At 43.6% G+C, this 16,784-nt stretch overlaps 1 protein-coding gene and 1 non-coding gene across 9 annotated transcripts in view; both read right to left on the reverse strand.

Moving 5' to 3' along the window:
• Positions 1–1,526: 1,526 nt before the first annotated feature.
• The window catches only part of REPS1 (RALBP1 associated Eps domain containing 1), an 89,985-nt gene continuing 74,727 nt past the window's right edge, over positions 1,527–16,784 (reverse strand). For 5 of the 8 annotated variants that reach the window (XM_058307553.2, XM_023589244.3, XM_058307551.2 and 2 more), the window contains 10 exons: positions 16,411–16,498; positions 15,115–15,216; positions 11,808–11,877; positions 10,463–10,581; positions 9,533–9,618; positions 7,722–7,907; positions 6,203–6,298; positions 3,993–4,141; positions 3,773–3,878; positions 1,527–1,797 (listed from right to left, as the gene is read on the reverse strand). In XM_058307553.2, the coding sequence (XP_058163536.1) occupies positions 1,729–1,797; positions 3,773–3,878; positions 3,993–4,141; positions 6,203–6,298; positions 7,722–7,907; positions 9,533–9,618; positions 10,463–10,581; positions 11,808–11,877; positions 15,115–15,216; positions 16,411–16,498 (1,071 nt within the window). In that variant the 3' untranslated portion in view covers positions 1,527–1,728. The remainder of the gene's footprint in view (positions 1,798–3,772; positions 3,879–3,992; positions 4,142–6,202; positions 6,299–7,721; positions 7,908–9,532; positions 9,619–10,462; positions 10,582–11,807; positions 11,878–15,114; positions 15,217–16,410; positions 16,499–16,784) is intronic. The other 3 variants (XM_058307552.2, XM_004459931.5, XM_004459929.5) reach the window with 1 other exon arrangement.
• On the reverse strand, positions 4,398–4,504 carry LOC111764482 (U6 spliceosomal RNA). The gene has a single exon (XR_002797074.2). It is a non-coding gene; the product is annotated as a U6 spliceosomal RNA (small nuclear RNA).

The following is a 16,784-nucleotide window of genomic DNA, read 5'->3' on the forward strand; positions in this document are numbered from 1 at the left end:
GTGTGAAAAAGCATGATACATTCTGTGAGATCTTGACTAGATAAAAACGTATGCTCTGTTGTGTCTATACACACACAGGGCCTAAAGGTTATGTCAAACTAAACTGCTTGTGATTCTGGATGACTTTTGTGTTCTTTGCTTCTTGTGTTTTTCAGTTTTCTATATCGCACAATTAAAAGTTTGAAAAAAAAATGTTACTTTAAAAACCTTCAAAAAAAAAAATACCATCCTGTTTTATTAGTGTAAAATTCACATTGTTTGTTCTGATTCTGTTTATATTCATGCAGTTTAATAACCATAACCCCATAGATACAATATTTACTAACCATCTGCTGTAGTTAGCAATTAATGCAAATGTATATGTGATCAAAAAGTGTCTATCATATAATATAAGGCAAATCTTAAGACAGTTTATTATCATGAAAAGGACATGTTCCAGAAACGACTGTGAAGAGGAAAAACGCGGCTATACAGGAAAGGAATGAGTGACAAAATAGCTGGAAGTAAACTAGAAATCTGAAGTAATTCCCTTGTTTTTCTGTGAGTAATGCCTTAAGTAGTTTTAAAACATATTACTTGAAAATAATCTCTGAAGTAACTGATGGGCATAAGCTTCTCAGGAAGTGTTAAGTGACTAAATCATGAAAAGGTGACAGGACTTCCACTGTCTCGCCCTTCCCTGGGCCTCCAGGGGACCCTGAAGAAGGGGCTGGCGTCAGTGCTATTGTGTAAGTGTCCATGGCTGCTACTGAGTTAAAATCTCCCACAGGCAAGCGGATGTAGCTCAAGCAACTGGGCTCCTGTCTACCCTATGGGAGGTCCAGAATTTGATGCCCAGGGCCCCTGGGTGAGGGCAGGTTGGCTTGTGTGCTTAGCTGCCTCGCGCAAAGTGCTGCCCCACGCAGGTGAGCTGCCCCACGCAGGAGTGATAGCCCATGCGGAGACCTGGAGCAGCAGGATGACGCAACAAGAGGAGACCCGGAGGAGAGGCAGTAGGAGACGCAGCAGATAGGGAGCTGAGGTAGCACAAGAGAATGGCCGCTTCTCTCCCACTCTGGAAGGTCCCAGGATTGGTTTCCAGAGCCGCCTGATAAGAATGCAAGCAGACATAGAAGAACACACAGCAAATGGACAAGAAAGCAGACAACAGGGGGTGGGGAGAAGTAAATAAATCTTTGGAAAAAAAAAAAAATCTCACACAAACATTCTTAAGTCACTGGTGAAATGGATATTTTCTCCAGTAAAATAGGAGCTCTGGCCCCTGAGCTGATGTGGACAAAGAGCCTGCAGGTGCCTGCCTCACCCAGGAGAGAGCTCTCACACCAACTCCCGAAGAGGACACTCACCAAACAAATGTAGATGTTTTATGTAAAATATTAAACCTTTAAGAGGACAAAGTTCATTTTCCTTTTGCAAAGTTTCCCGAGTCTGTGCCAGAGTGTAAGTCAGTGTGAGGCCAGCGTTAGTCTTCCCCAGGCTACCGAACAGCAGGGGTGCGGGGGTAGTGCAACAGACACAACATACCCTCCAGGAAAAGTCATCCTGACCCTTTTATTGTTGAAATTAAAAAATAAAAGTTACTTAAATACAATGGTGAACGTATAGGGAAACAGAATCATAAAATTTAATGTTGAATTAAGCAGTGAACTGAATGTCTGGGTCTCCAAATTGGCTTTGAACCCAAAACTGCTTAAAAATGGGTTAGGTTCACAGTTAACGGCAGTTGGCTTATAGGTGAGAGAATGGTCGCAGTTGTTCCAGTTGCACTTCCAGGGAAATTCTCTCCTCGAGAACATCCTGGAAAAGATGCAAAGACCATGTCATGCTTCGTACATAAAAATAAAGGAACATCTAACAACGGTTCTGTTTCCAGAAAACAATTTGAATGTGTCAAGAAGACTGATAGGGGCCCACTGTTTGTATTTTCAAAAGACACCTCACTTTCAAAACGTAGTTTCTTTTTAGGTTTACAATATTTAAAATATGCTCCAAATGATTATAATTCTTTTCTCATTACAAAAATCTGGGTAATATTTTTAAATTTCTTATTAGAAAAGCCAGTGTTTGTCACTGATGGGTATTAACGCCTGAACTGTGCGTAACGCCTGATCTGCCCCGTGTTAACTGAAGATGGGTCAGTTAACAGACTCTTTTCTACAGTAACTCCTGGATCTCACTTTGAGTTTCAGTTTCACAAAGAACAAATTGATCTTGCAGTCAGTTTCTAATCACTGTCAATTTTGAGCAGTCTTTTCAGATGGCCACGAAATTCTATTTTCTTTCCTTTTTTTCTTCTCAATCATACTGTTTGTATTTCATTTTAACAGAATTACCTCTTCTTATTTGGTACCTTATTTCCTATCTTCTGTTCTCAGTGGTAATGATAAAAGAGATGTTTAAAATAGCTCCTTTGTACTTATTTCTATGCTTTTCCCTAGTTCTTTGAACATTTTCATCTTCAAAGCATGGCACCAGCTCAAGCTTGCCCTTAGTTTGCATTCTTCCTTTACAACAGACAAAATTCATCATACAACAGCTACAAATGTATACTCCTTTGATCAAAGCATTATACAAGGATATCATTCATTCAACAGACATTTATCAAAGGCCTAATATGTGTGAGGTTTTGGCAATAAAGAGGACATGAGGCCTAGTTTGTCTGCTGTCCTGGCCTGTTGGTACATGCCCTACCCCCCTGCCTCACAGAAGTATCCTGGCTTGGCCAGTATGTTATACGGTTACCCTAAACAGAAATGATTATGATCTGAGCTCAAAAAGTTGAGTTTAGTAGGAGAGAGAGACAAATGTATCAGAGCTAATAATCACAGGACAGGGTGGTAAGTGCCAGGTGAGGGAGATGAGCAGAATGTTGGGAGCATAAATCTAGAAGCACCCATTCTGCATTTCTATGGATTCTTTTCTTCTCATCTCTGTGATTTACAACTCTTCTCCTTAAAGTGGGGTCAACAGGCCAGCAGCATCTCCATCCCTGGAAGCTGATCAGAAATGCAGACTTCTCAGGCTCCACTCCAGATTATGGAGTAAGAATACTCACTGTAACATTCCCAGGTTCTCTGGATACCTATTAAAGTTTGAGAAGCCCTGGTTTATAAGAAATGAGTACTTCATAATACTGGCAAGTCACAAGTGATTCTGGGAGTAATTTTTATTCTTAGAGATTCAAAGAAATCATGGTTAAAAGTAAGAAAAGCAAGCTCACTCCTCTCAGGTATTTAGATGACAGGGGTGTCTAATGGCAAAATAGATCCAGAAAACACACTGGCCAGAAGTGCCATTTCTATTTAAGGCTTATTGTCTTTTTCTTTTTCCATTTGCAAGAAAAACTAAATTCCCCCATCCTTCTTCTTTAGACCTATTTAAGTCCCTATAATAGAATCTGGGTTATCTTTGGTAAAAGGAAAAATAAGCTATTGTCAAATCTTGTAAGAATTAAAAAGAGCACTGAGTGTCATGTATGATGTATGTGATCTTAGAGGTACCTGAAATCACATCTCTTCTATTTTTTTAATGAAAGTTAGGGGAGATTAATGGGAACAGTGATGACATGTGTGTGTGCATGTGTAGGGCAAGGCAATGCATACCAGAACTGAAAGATTCAAAGGCTCACAAAATATTTTAGATACACATTTCTTCTGGTACGTGGGAAGTTTCATACAAGTATAAGAATTGTTACATCACCTCTGATTTCCCCCTTCAACTCCCAGATGCTCTGAGATGAACTTCCCAAATAAAGATTCAGAAATTACCTTACCTTTAACTGTTGCTGCAATTCACTATTCAACCTGGCCAAAACTGTGTTGGTTTCCTTATTGCGTCTAATTGATGCCTGAATAGCTTTCTTATCTTTCCCAACAGATCTGAGGAGATAAAGGGGCAAAAAAAAAACCACCTTCATTTCTTATCTTTAAATTCTCCCCAATAAGTTAAAATATTGCTAGGAATATTTAGAGTTTAGAAATACTGTTGACTACCGAGGAATGGATGGCTGTGAGGCAAGAACAGCAGCTAAGACGCCGGTCTTTTGAGTATGTTCATCGACTTCTGGCCTTAACTCATCTTCTGATTTTAACCGTCTCCGAACAGGTTTAGGTGGTGGAGCCAGAGGTGTGGTGCCTTTGCTCTGCAAGACAGAGTCCCATTAATGAGCACTTCTCACAGCCACGCTTCCCAGCGCTCTAACAACATCCTTTGCTTTCTTTAAGCCCCTGCTCCCTGAAATTTAAAAACTGCTTATTGTACTTTAAAACTATCTATAGGTTTATGGCAAGAGATAACAAATTAGAATGGGAAAGGTTCCTAGGTAACATGCTAATTGTGAATGCAAGCAACAATACAAATGTTTCTGCTTTTTGACATACAATATATTTTACTTGTTTAAAAATATGGAACGCTTCACGAATTTGCATGACATCCTTGTGCTGGAACAATGCCAATCTTCTCTGTATTGTTCCAATGTCAGCATAGGTGCTGCCGAAGCGAGCACTACAGATGTTTTAAAAGCATAACCTGGGTTCTTTGAGGCCCCAGTCTGTTTCAAGACTTAGTTACAGTTTCAACATAAACATGACACTTGCTCAATATATAGATGTTTAATAAACAAAAGGGAGCCTCCAGAAATATGCCTTCCTTATCACCATAGGATTTGCTGGTCAAGAATCCTAAAATAAACCATCTTAATGCATAAAACAATTTAATGTAAAGAAGTGGAAAACCAGGCAACTCTTTGTAAAAAAAAGTCAACCACCAAGATGCACAATAATTAGGATTCTAGAAAACGGGTGGACATTTTGTTGGGGCTTTGGGGATTATAGAGTTGCACCAAACAGGATGAAATATGGTACTGAGGTATTTATCATAATATGATTTGACCTGTAAATAAAAACAAGCAACAAATGTCAGCTCCTTAGTGTTATTTTTAATTGTTGCCATGAGTTAGCATAAATACAATTTATTACTAAAAATACCCAAACTACTAATGTAGGAAAAAAAGTGTCCAGTAAGCAGAATTTGAGCACTTTTCAGAAACATGCTGTTTTGTTTTTTTTTTTTGGTTGTTCTTTTTTTTTAAATTATTGATTCTGTAAAAATATTACATTAAAAAAAATATATGACGACCCATTCAACCCCACCACCCCACCCCACCACTCCCCCCCCAGCAACACTCATTCCCATCATCATGACACATCCATTGCATTTGGTAAGTAAATCTCTGGGCACCTCTGCACCTCATGGTCAATGGTCCACATCATGGCCCATACTCTCCCCCATTCCATCCAGTGGGCCCTGTGAGGATTTACAATGTCCGGTGATTGCCCCTGAAGCACCATCCAGGGCAGCTCCAAGTCCCAAAGACGCCTCCACATCTCGTCTCTTCCTGCCATTCCCCATACCCATTAGCCACCATGTCCACTTTTCCCACTCCAATGCCACTTTTTCTCTGTGGACATTGGATTGGTGAAACATGCTGTTCTAATAACTTTTAGGAATGGCTGGATGATAATGCCTGGAAAAAATTTATTAACAAGGCCAAAATTATTCACTCCAGGGGGAAGTGTACACTGACATCTGAAATTTACTGTGGAATGCATAAAAAAAGATAAAAAGGATTGACAGAATGAAAGAAGGATGGATGGATGGAGAGGTCTGTGATAAGGCAAGTACAGTCAAACAATGCAAGCAAGGTGGTGGGATTACTGATGTTGAATGCAAAATTCCTTCAGCTTTCCTATATTTAAAAATTTTCATAATAAAACATTGGGGGTAGAACTGCCCCTCAACTAGTTATAGAAACGATGACTAGCACAGAGTACAGCACTAACCCTAGGAGGCTGGTCATTTTTCCCTGTTACACTCAAGGCTGCAAGCAGAGAAACTGAACTTGACGTGTAGGGAAGTTCAACGTTGCATACTCGGAAGCTATACAGTCACAGGTATCTGAGAACCTGCTGTGACCAGCTGGTAGAGACTATGGAAATCACCTCCGAGAGGTTTTCAATGGGCAGACTTGTTCTGTGATAGACAGACCCTATTACAATTAAAGACAGGGCAACGGGCTAGGTGGTTTCTGGTGGGCTTTGTTTCCAAGGCTGTGGCCATTTTTAAAGTCTTAGGAAGTAAAACCGTTCTTGGGTGACTCTCCCTATGTACAGACGAGCGCGACTGTCACGGGCTTTCTGCGTACCACATTGGCAGGAGCACTAGCAGCTGTCTTTTCTTCCATTTTATTCTCTGTTTTGGCAACTCGAAGAGAACTTGCAGGATCAGAAGACTTTTCAACCTAGAGATGAATATATTATCATTATTAATTATATGTAATATAATTATGCATCAATATTTAACATTTAACAAATCAGAGCATAAAACATTAAGAAAATATTCATCCTGATGAGAGAGCTGCGATGTGGATGTGAAGCAACTTGAGAAACCTTGTTGAAGGCCTACCTGCACCCCTGGGGCTGGGGAGGGCTGGGGAGGGCTGGGGAGGGCTGGGGAGGGCTGGAGGGGCCATGGCCCAGCGAGGGGAAGCATGGCATGCACACCAAGTGGCAGGTCTGGGCAGGCTGCAGTTGGGAGGGGGACCAACACCCCAGAAGCAAGCACCTGAGCATACCTGGGCTTCTCTCCAGGACCACCCTCCTTCCTGGAGGCACAGTCCACGTCCTATGGCACCAGGGCCAGGCAGAAAAGTGGAGGTTTGGGGAAACGGACTTCGGCCCAGTGGTTAGGGCGTCCGTCTACCACATGGGAGGTCCGCGGTTCAAACCCCGGGCCTCCTTGACCCATGTGGAGCTGGCCATGCGCAGTGCTGATGTGCGCAAGGAGTGCCCTGCCACGCAGGGGTGTCCCCCGTGTGGGGGAGCCCCACGCGCAAGGAGTGCGCCCGTGAGGAAAGCCGCCAGCAGCCTGCCCAGGAATGGCGCCGCCCACACTTCCCATGCCGCTGACGACAACAGAAGCGGACAAAGAAACAAGACACAGCAAATAGACACCAAGAACAGACAAATGGGGGGGGGGGGGGGAATTAAATAAATAAATAAATCTTTAAAAAAAAAAAAAAAGAAAAGTGGAGGTTTGAAAAAGTCACTAATTTCCAGGGATCAGCTCTTTAAGCAACCTTGATCTAAACTGTGCTAGTCCAGTGCACCTGGATTTCTGATCCATCAGGGTGGTGCAATCTGGGCTGTGACAATCAGAACAGAGTGCCAGCCTTGCTCTGGCTGCTCTAGCTCTACCTTTGTGCTCACTGAAGTCAGGGTTCCTGAGAACTTCGGCCTGGGGAACACCGTCTGCAGAACAGTTTCGGCACCCTGGAAACCAGCCCTCTGCCTAACAAAAGCAACTCTCACACGAACTGAGGGTGGCCGCCACAGGGAAACCTTCGTCCAAGCACAGACTTAGATGCTTCGTACCCCAGATGAGCCCCCAGCGCCGCGTGCTGGCCAGGAGCAGGAGGCTGGCTGTCTCTTCCCACCACTTCCTCCCACCACTGCACTAAGTGCCCGCTGCACCCTGGGCCCTTGGAAAGCAGAGGAGCCGACCTGGGCAATCAACCTCCTCCACAAGCGGCGACAGCAGAGATTTTATTCCCTGGCGTCCCCTCTATCACCTGCTCCTTAGAGGTTCCTCTGTTCACACACATGCTGTGAGCACGGTGTGGGAAGAGTCCCAGCAGAAACCTTGATAAACCTTGGAAAACTGACCGGCAAAGCCTCGGGATGCTGCTCCGCTTCTTCATTTTGTTCTTCATTTACACTTGATGCAGCAAATACTTCAAATTGGCTGAAATCCGCGAAGTTGGGCTGTTCGGGGATCTGCTGCGGCGAGGTACTGGTGTGGGCCATCAGGCCGTCAGCGTCCACGGGGCGGTGCACAGCGGTGCCTGGCGCCTGAGGGTGGATGGGCAGAGAGACAGACATTCAGCTCACAAAGCCGTGCACACAGCAGCCTTCTTCTGTGAACCACACTGTAAGAACGCTCTTCTGGTATCTGCAAACTCAGGAGTTCTACTGCAGTAACCTTCCACTCCAAAAGGCCCTAGGTGGAAGGCCAAGACACTCAAATAATAAGATGACATTCCTACAGCAACTAAGCTACTTTTGGAAAATTCTTATTGCCAACTACATGCAACGGCTGGGAGGGGAGGCCGGCTCAGCCTAACCTGCCCCTTTTTGTTACAGTGGCTCCACTTATTTATGTACCTCATAATTGGGCCACTGCCCAATAGTTTTTTCTTTAAAAAGGCTATTTTTGTTTATGTTTCTTAAAAGGTTGCTACTTTTAAAGCATGAAAACCAGTGCCCAACAGTTTAGATGCATTTCCCTTTGATTCCCCCTCCACATCTTTGCCAGTCCAATCCCTCCAGAGCTTTCAATCCAGAAACACATTTACTGAGCATCCTCTTTGTGCCAGGTCCTACAGATCCAAGAGGAACAAAACACCCAGGCCTGTGTCCTGCTAAAGCTGACAGCCCAGTGCAGGACCTGAAATGGCAAAGGAGCTCTGCAGAGTGTAGGAACTCTTTTGGCAAAGGGAGTGTAGGTGCAACAGGAAAGCACATGGAGTCTGCCCCGGTCACGTTCTGCCCTCCCGGGTGGGACAGAGAAGCAGCTCTGCCCCCCTCTCCCCTCTCCTGTCCTCCCACACCTCCACTCCCAGAAGAACAAGCCAGGCGCAAGCCCTGCCTCTTTGTGGGTGTCACGCCTTCTTTGGAACTCCCTCTCCCCAGTAAACGCACCTTATCTTCAAGTCCCTGCTCCAGTCTTCCCTCAAGTTCCTTTCTCCTCCTCCATGTGACCCTGATGTGACGAGCCAGTGAGGCATCCCAAAGCATTATAGACACTTGGCACTGCAGTGCCGCTATCTACTGTAATTGTTGTTTAAAGGTCTGTCTCCCTTCTAGGCTCAGCTCCTTGAGCCAAGAAACAACCTCTTTGGGCACCATAGCTTAGCCCCAGCAAAGATATTTTTGTCGGTCTTCTACAAATCTCAGTACCTTTTTGACTGAGGAGCCATTTTGTTATGAAAAATCAACCAAATCCACTCATGTAAAACACAGTTACATAAAACTCACAACTATAATTGAGTGTCTACCCTAGCAGATAATGGTTTTGTGCAGATCAAAACACTTCTGACCTGGAGTGGCGCCAAGGCCCACTGGCCCTGCCCTTCCCGATGCACTAGCAGACCCAGACCCAGGCAGAGGCCGCGAGGCCACCACCATCCAGGCCCCACGTGAAAGGCCACCTGCCACCTCCCAACCCACCGTCCCTCCTCACCAACGCGTTATCCCTCGTCCACTTTTAAACTTCTTTCAAAAAATTAATCACCCAGATCATCATTGGAATTCTATCTTCCAAAGAGGATTCAGCTTCACTGAATGAAATGCTTATGAAGAATGACCATCAGGTAACCACTTGAGAATAACTCCAGATAGGCCCAAATCCCTGAGAATAGGCCACAGGGACCTTGACGATGGCTACCCGGTGACGAGTGCTGAGGAGGCTCAGTTACCTGGGCGGGCTGCGGCCGTGGAGGCACTGCAGGAGGGTGGGTGACGACTCCAGCCTGCTGCTGTCCTGCAGGAACACACAGGCCTTCTTGAGAGAAGACATCATCGCTTTGGTCACAGAAGAACAGGCTGAATGAGCGTGCCCGTGACAGAGAGCTCCTGAGGACTCGGAGGGCCTCTGGGGGCAGACCGGCTCTTCCCCACCACACTGTCCACCCTGGCCTCGTGGCCAAATCGCACGCCTTTCCTCAGGGCTCATTTATCTGGCTACCTCAGCCACACGAGGCCCTCCTGCCTGTTTCCAAATTACTACACATTTCTGGTGTTCACGGCCCGTTTCTGACTGCTCTTTAGCCACCAAATGGGAAAATTTCCACATTTTTTTCCTTTTCACTTAACACTTCCTTCTATCATCTCCATGTAAACGACTCTCAAAAGAACCTGAATGTCTCTTGGCTTACGTGTCCAGGGGCCTGTTGAATAGTTCCCCTTGTCCTCATCGCTCCAAACCCATTTAATGATTGAAACAGAAGATGGTCACCCTATGCCCAAACTTTGCTCTGTCAGTCAGCAATAACAGTGCTACCACTTACATAAAAGTAGAAACCAGTCAGAAAAGAGTCAGTCAGGACTCTTTTCTTTCTCCTTCATCAGCCACATCAAATCAGTCAGCAAGGCCTATCGCACCCCCGCCCACCCAGTGTCACACCTCATCTTTCCCTTCCAATTTCCTGTGGCAGCTTTCTGGTTCTCATCTTTTGTATCCAAATGCCTTATAGATAATCATGAAGAAAAAATTCCCTCTCATCTGGTATCAATTAATTCAGAGTTTTTCTTCAGATAAATATAAAAAACAAGACATATCAAGAGAAAACAACATGATGCTGCGTGTCTTTAGTGCGCTTTCCCACGTCACGGCTCGCGGGCCCTACCCGTGGTGACGGCGAAGGCGCGGTTCATGTCCAAGGACGAGGATCTAGAATGGGAGGGCTGTGGCCGCGGAGGGGGAGGCGGGGGCGCAGCATTCTCCGGCGACGCTCCTGAATGAGACCTGCAAAAGTCCCCGCACCAGAGCTGGTCACGCTGCTGATACGAGTGGTCTTTCTTGTTAAGCATTCCCACTTGGCTAAACAGCAAAGGGTCTTACCAGCTGCGGCATTTCTGAAGCAGGTACATAAGGACTACAATAAATCAAGACAACACTCTAGGGTGGACTTTCATTAAGTGCTTATTTAAGGCGGCCAAGACTTTCTTTTTACCAAGTTATACATTAAGCAAAATCTCAAAAAATTTAAAAAGTTATTAACATGCATTCAAGATAGACTGTGAATCCAGTGTAATGTTTTCCCATTCAATTATTCGTAATAGTGGTCTGAAAAACTATTTTCTAAGAAGAGAAACTCTACTTTCATTTTGGACGGGCTTTCACCCTCGCAGGCTTGGGGTCTGGGGAAGGGGAGGTGGCTGTGGTGTTGGCTCGGCAGTGCCCGCCCAGGCCCCACAGCCAGCCCTCTGGAGGTGACTGCAGCAGTGCCTGACTCCAGAGAGCCACTGTCTGCTACCACAGCCGCCTATTTCTGAAGAGACTGTCCACAGACTCTGGGATCTGCTCCTCCCTCGCCTGGCTGACATGGAATGTAAGATCCAAGAGGACCGAGAATGCAGAGGAGCACAGGAGGGAACTGTGGGAGGAACCAGAGACAGGACAGGCAGCCTCCCGCCTCTCTCAGGGCGCTGGAGGTTCTACTGCTCCCCGCTCTCTGCAGCCCAGGAGGGGGGCACAGGAAGCTAAGCGTGAGCAAAGGAAGAGGGGGAAAGGCACCCGCCCTGCACGCTGCGTTCAGAGGACGATGGACCCCTTGCTGCCCTCTGCCCCCTCCCCTTTTCTGTCTTCCAGGTGGGCACAGAGCCCTGCTTCTGGATGGCATTTTAAACAGAATTCTTTTGGCAACTGCCATAAGGTTACATTGGAAACCTGCACATTTATCACTTAAACAGGTTTACACTATTTACTTAGAAAAAGGACTATATTAACTTCTACTGCCAAGAAGGAATCAACTCTTTTTAAACTTTCTGCAAAATAAGTATGAAGAAACTAAAGGTTCCTTTTGGTTTTCTAGTAAGGTTGAAAAAAATGAGACTTATTTGCCTTTTATATAACTCAATAAGTAACACACTAGCAGAAAGCAGAATAATTTGTACTTGATTCTAAATAATTTTAAATGGTAAAATGTAACACAACACTTTAATGTGTTTTTTATTGCCAGAAATACTGACCTTTGATGAGTCACATTGTTCCCGATCTGCTCTGGGTCAGAAGTATATGAGTCTGAACTACTGTAACCATCTGCAGAAAAATGGGATATATCTTATTTAATAATAATCATTGATCCACTTGTAGCTATATACACCAAGCGAACATAGCTGATAATTTTTGAAATCAGAGAGACTCAAAGATTGGCTAAGAGGCTGTTTACCCCAGAGCCAGTAAATGTAAAAAGTTACATATAAGTAAAATTAAGCACAGCACATTCATACAAAATACTAAGCAGAAAAAGACAGAGTCTGGAAAAATTAATATTTAATGACAGAAATATTAAAATATCATTGAACAGTAATAGCGATAATTATATATGCCCAGAATGAGGATTAAGATCGATATTGAATGTTAATTGTGGTCATTTGTGGAATAGTGAGATTATGGATAATTTTTTCAAAATCTGTGCTACATTTCTAAAATAAATATGAATTATTCTTATAATGAAAAAGTTGTTTTGAAGAACAAATTAGAAATATGTCCTGACAGCCTTCATGTTACTCAAATGTGGCCACTCTCACAGCCAAACTCAGCATGTAGATGTGATGCATTCCCCCCAGCGTGGGACACGACACCCGGGGATGAGCCTCCCTGGCACCGAGGGATCACTACCACATACCAGCTGAAGAAGCAACTAGAAAATGACCTTGAATTAAAGATTCAATGCGGAACAGCAGAATATACCTGTCTACATATAATAACATGACTTCGGGAAGCGGTTTGACCTAATGTAAGGGGGAAATGGAAAGGAGAAATGAGATTATAAGGCTGTGAGTCTCTAAAAAAGAGTCTGGAGGTTGTCAGAAGGAATACCCCTATGTACAACTGAACAGAGTCTAAGAGACAGATAAGGTAGATACAACCCCAGGTATTGGTTCTTTTGAGGGATAAAGAGACCCACGGGTTCTATGGTCATGGCAGAAGGGGTTCACTGCCATGACAGATGGCCCTTCTTTGGAGCTGGTGTTTCTGCGTGATGGAAATGGACTCAGAGGGGATCTCTTTTCACAAGACTTGCATGCTACTTTATTGGAATTGTAGTTGGTGCTGGGTTTAAGATATATGTAGGGGATTTGAATCTCTGGACTGATAATATGACACCCAGGCCCAGAGCCTCAACAGACTTCAGCTCCTACACTTTGACTTATTGGACTTACTCCACTCAGCTAACATGGAGTTGAAGAAGGTCAACCACCACAACATGGAGCCTAGAGTGTCTACAACTAGAAGCGGGAAGAGTGCATCCAGTACCCATGTGGAATCTAAGCCCTCACTTGACATAGATGTGCAATGGACACAACCAATCCAATGTCCACAGAGAAAATGTGGAATGGGTGTGGGAACGGTAGCCATGGGGGCTGCTGGGTGTGGGGAACGGGAGGAAGAGATGAGATGTGGAGGCGTTTTCAGGACGTGGAGTTGTCCTGGATAGTGCTTCACGGACAATTACGGGACACTGTAGATCCCCCCAGGGCCCACTGGATGGAACGTGAGAGAGTCTGGGCTATGATGTGTACCATTGACTATGGGGTGCAGTGATGCTCAGAGATGAACTTACCAGGTGCAATGGATGTATCACGATGATGGGAGAGAGTGTTGCTGTGGGGGGAGTGGGGGGCGGGGGCGGTGGGGTTGAATGGGACCTCATATATATTTTTTTAATGTAATTAAAAAATAATAATAATAATAAATAAATATTTAAAAAAAAGAAATATATTTGAAGAACAAATTAGAAACATATTAAAATATTTTTAAACTGTTAATGTGACATTTTGTAAAATTTTGACATGGGAATAAATTGTGCATATAAAATAATACAATTTATGGAATTAGCCAGGGGTCTCTAGTTTTGCTACTGAGAAAACAGTCCTGGAATGGTTGTGATGGAATAAGGAAATTCAAAAATACAAACTCGAAGGACAATTTGAAGGGATATTACCGCATATTTCCAAGTGTTTTCTAAATTGAAGGAACTGGTTATTTGGTTAGTTTCATTGTAAAGGAATCCCTTGACTTTTTCTTGTTGCTGAAATATTTGATTCAAGGATGACACTAAGACACTATATTTCCATGGCGATGTTCTAATGGGCATCTCAAACATTCTGAGTCCCAAACTGAACTGCTCCTCCCTGACACACCTGCTCTTATCATAGCTTCCCTCCTCTTCCAGTTGCTCAGGTCCAAATCCCTGAAAGGGTTCTAGACTCCTTTTCCCCTACCCACCATCCTAGATCACATAAGGAAACAAATCCTGTGGTCTTTTCCTGCACAATATAACCAGAAGCCAACCGCCTCTGAGCACTTCTGCTGCCACCTCCTCACCAAGCCTTCACCCGCTTCTGCCTGGCCAATGTAATGGTGTCCTGAATGGCCGCCCTGTTTCGACTCAGGCCTTCCTCCAGCCAATTATCAACTCAGTAGCCAGAGTGATGCTGTTAAATGGAAGGTCAGACCATGTCACTGCTCTACTCAAAACCTCACCTGCCAATGGCTTGTTCTCCTCACTCAGGAAAAGTCAACGTCCCTACACAGCGTCCTTACAGTTACACTGTTGCTGTTCTGTCACTACTGCTGCCCCGCCAAACATGCTGGATCTGTCCCAGGCAGTTGCTTGCTGGTCCCAGTAGAAGCCAGGTTGGTTCCTGGGGCTCAGTCTCCACATTTGCTGCTTGCTGTGTCTTTCCTGTCCTTTCACAGTCACACAGAGGAAGCCGTCAGCTCTTCATCTTAACTCTAACTGCCCCTTGTGTCAAGGCCCTTCCCTGACCACCTCCTTAGTCTCTCTCCCCTCTCCCAGTTTTATTTTTATCCATGGTGTTAATTACCTTACATATGACTTACTACCTTTTTTTTTCCTTCCTCCTTCCTTCTCAACTCTCCCCACAGAATCAAAGTTTATTTTTCTGGTTCACTGCTATAACTTTGGTTTCTAGAACAGTGCCTGGCACACAGTATCTTAAAAAAAAAAAACACTGGCAGAATGACTCAATTGTACACGATTCTCCTGCAGGAAAGGATCTACTGGAAGGCAATGGGCCGGAACTGGCTCTCCTGAGAGGGATACAGCAGGAAGCCTGCCTTGAAGCAGGTTCAGGAGGCAAATGGCAACAGTTTATTTATTTATACACGGGTGGGCATTTAAAAGGTTGACTATTCCACTTTATTCATTGAAGACAGTATTAAATGGCTATACATATGAACTATTCAGGGCCTAAATCCAGACTGAATAATCTTCAAATGGAAGAAGGAACGCTACCTGTCACTTACCTACAGTATTTCCAGAAGGAAACTTCACTGATGAATTTATCTTATTTTCTTCTGAAAGGTCGGGCGGTTTCACGAGTAATGGGCTAGTGGGATTAGTATGATCTAGTAGAGAATATTAAAAATACAAGATACAGATATTTGAATTGATAAATTCATAGACCTCAGAGTACATGGTCAGATTTTATTTAGCTACTCTAAACAAGTGGAGGTGAATTCATGGGATAGCACAACACATTTAATTAAAAAAATATTAACCTATTTACACAGAATTTTGTTTCCAGCCATAATAAAAGACATTTCATAATGTAAAAGTTAATTTGCATGTTCATACTTGGTTAATTTTATCCCTGTATTACAGCAAACAAAATACCTCACAATGGGCTGTCCAAAAGTAATTTATGATGTTGACTTATATAGAAAAGAAATCTACCTTTGAAAAACTTTAATTAACCATTTAATCTAAAATGAGGGAAAATTTCAGGAGTTCATGTTAAAATATTGGTTTATTTTCATATTACACTTCTTCAGTTAGAGTCTGAACACACCTTAAATATAAATTCAAAACAGTGACCATAAAAACTGCACAGAGTGGGAAGCGGATGTGGCTCAATGGAAAGAGCTTCCGCCTACCATATAGGAGGTCCAGGGTTCGATACCCAGGGCTTCCTGGCCCATGTGGTAAGCTGGCCCACGCGGAGTGCTGCTGTGCACAAGGAGTGCCGCCCCGCACAGGGGTGCCCCCATGCAAGGAGTGCTGCCCCGCGCAGGAGTGCAGCCCGCCCAGGAGTGGTGCCGCCCACATGAAGAACTGACACGGCAAGATGACACAACAGAAAGAGACAGAGAAGAGACAATATGAGAAGCAATGAACTAGGGATCTGAAGTGACACAAGAGAATGATATCCTCTCTCTCACTCCAGAAGGTCCCAGGATGGGTTTCTGGAGCCACCTAATGAGAATACAACAGACACAGAAGAACACAGAGCAAATGGACAGAGAGAGCAGACAATGGGGGGTGGGGGGAAGAAGAGGGAGAGGGAATAAAAAGCACAGGGTATTAGGAAGCTCACATTTTCCAAATGTCCTTATTTAAAAATTTTATAATTTCAATTAAATACTTTCCTTTAGAAAACTGAAATATAAATAAATATAAATATATGTATGTATGTATAACTGTAGAAATTACCAGGTTAAAAAGGAGGCAATTATGAAAGAACCCTAAGCCCTGACAGAATTATCATTCATGGTTTTAATTTGATACTGAACCAAAATACAACCCAGCAACAACTCCCTCACCACTGCTGGTTCTTTTAAGCTCCATTTCCTGCATGTGGATTTTGCTTGGAGTCATTCGTATGGGAACTGGATGAACAATAGCAGTATCCTAGAGATAAATGGGAGGAAACAGAATTTGTATTAAAAGTATCAAGCTAATACCATGAAATAATCAAAACTAAACAAGACTTTAAAAACTGGTATACTTCCTCATTCATACTAAGGCATGAAGATACATGTTAAAATTAAAAGTCCTAGAATTACATCAAAAAAATCGACTATACACACCCAATAATCTGACTTATTTTCTACCAAGTACATTTAAAATTTTGAGTAATTAAAATTTGCATGAACAAAATGGTCTTATAAAAATATAGTTCATGATAATAATCAAA

The sequence above is a fragment of the Dasypus novemcinctus genome, chromosome 11 (genome assembly GCF_030445035.2).
Source record: "Dasypus novemcinctus isolate mDasNov1 chromosome 11, mDasNov1.1.hap2, whole genome shotgun sequence".
NCBI lineage: Eukaryota > Metazoa > Chordata > Mammalia > Cingulata > Dasypodidae > Dasypus > Dasypus novemcinctus.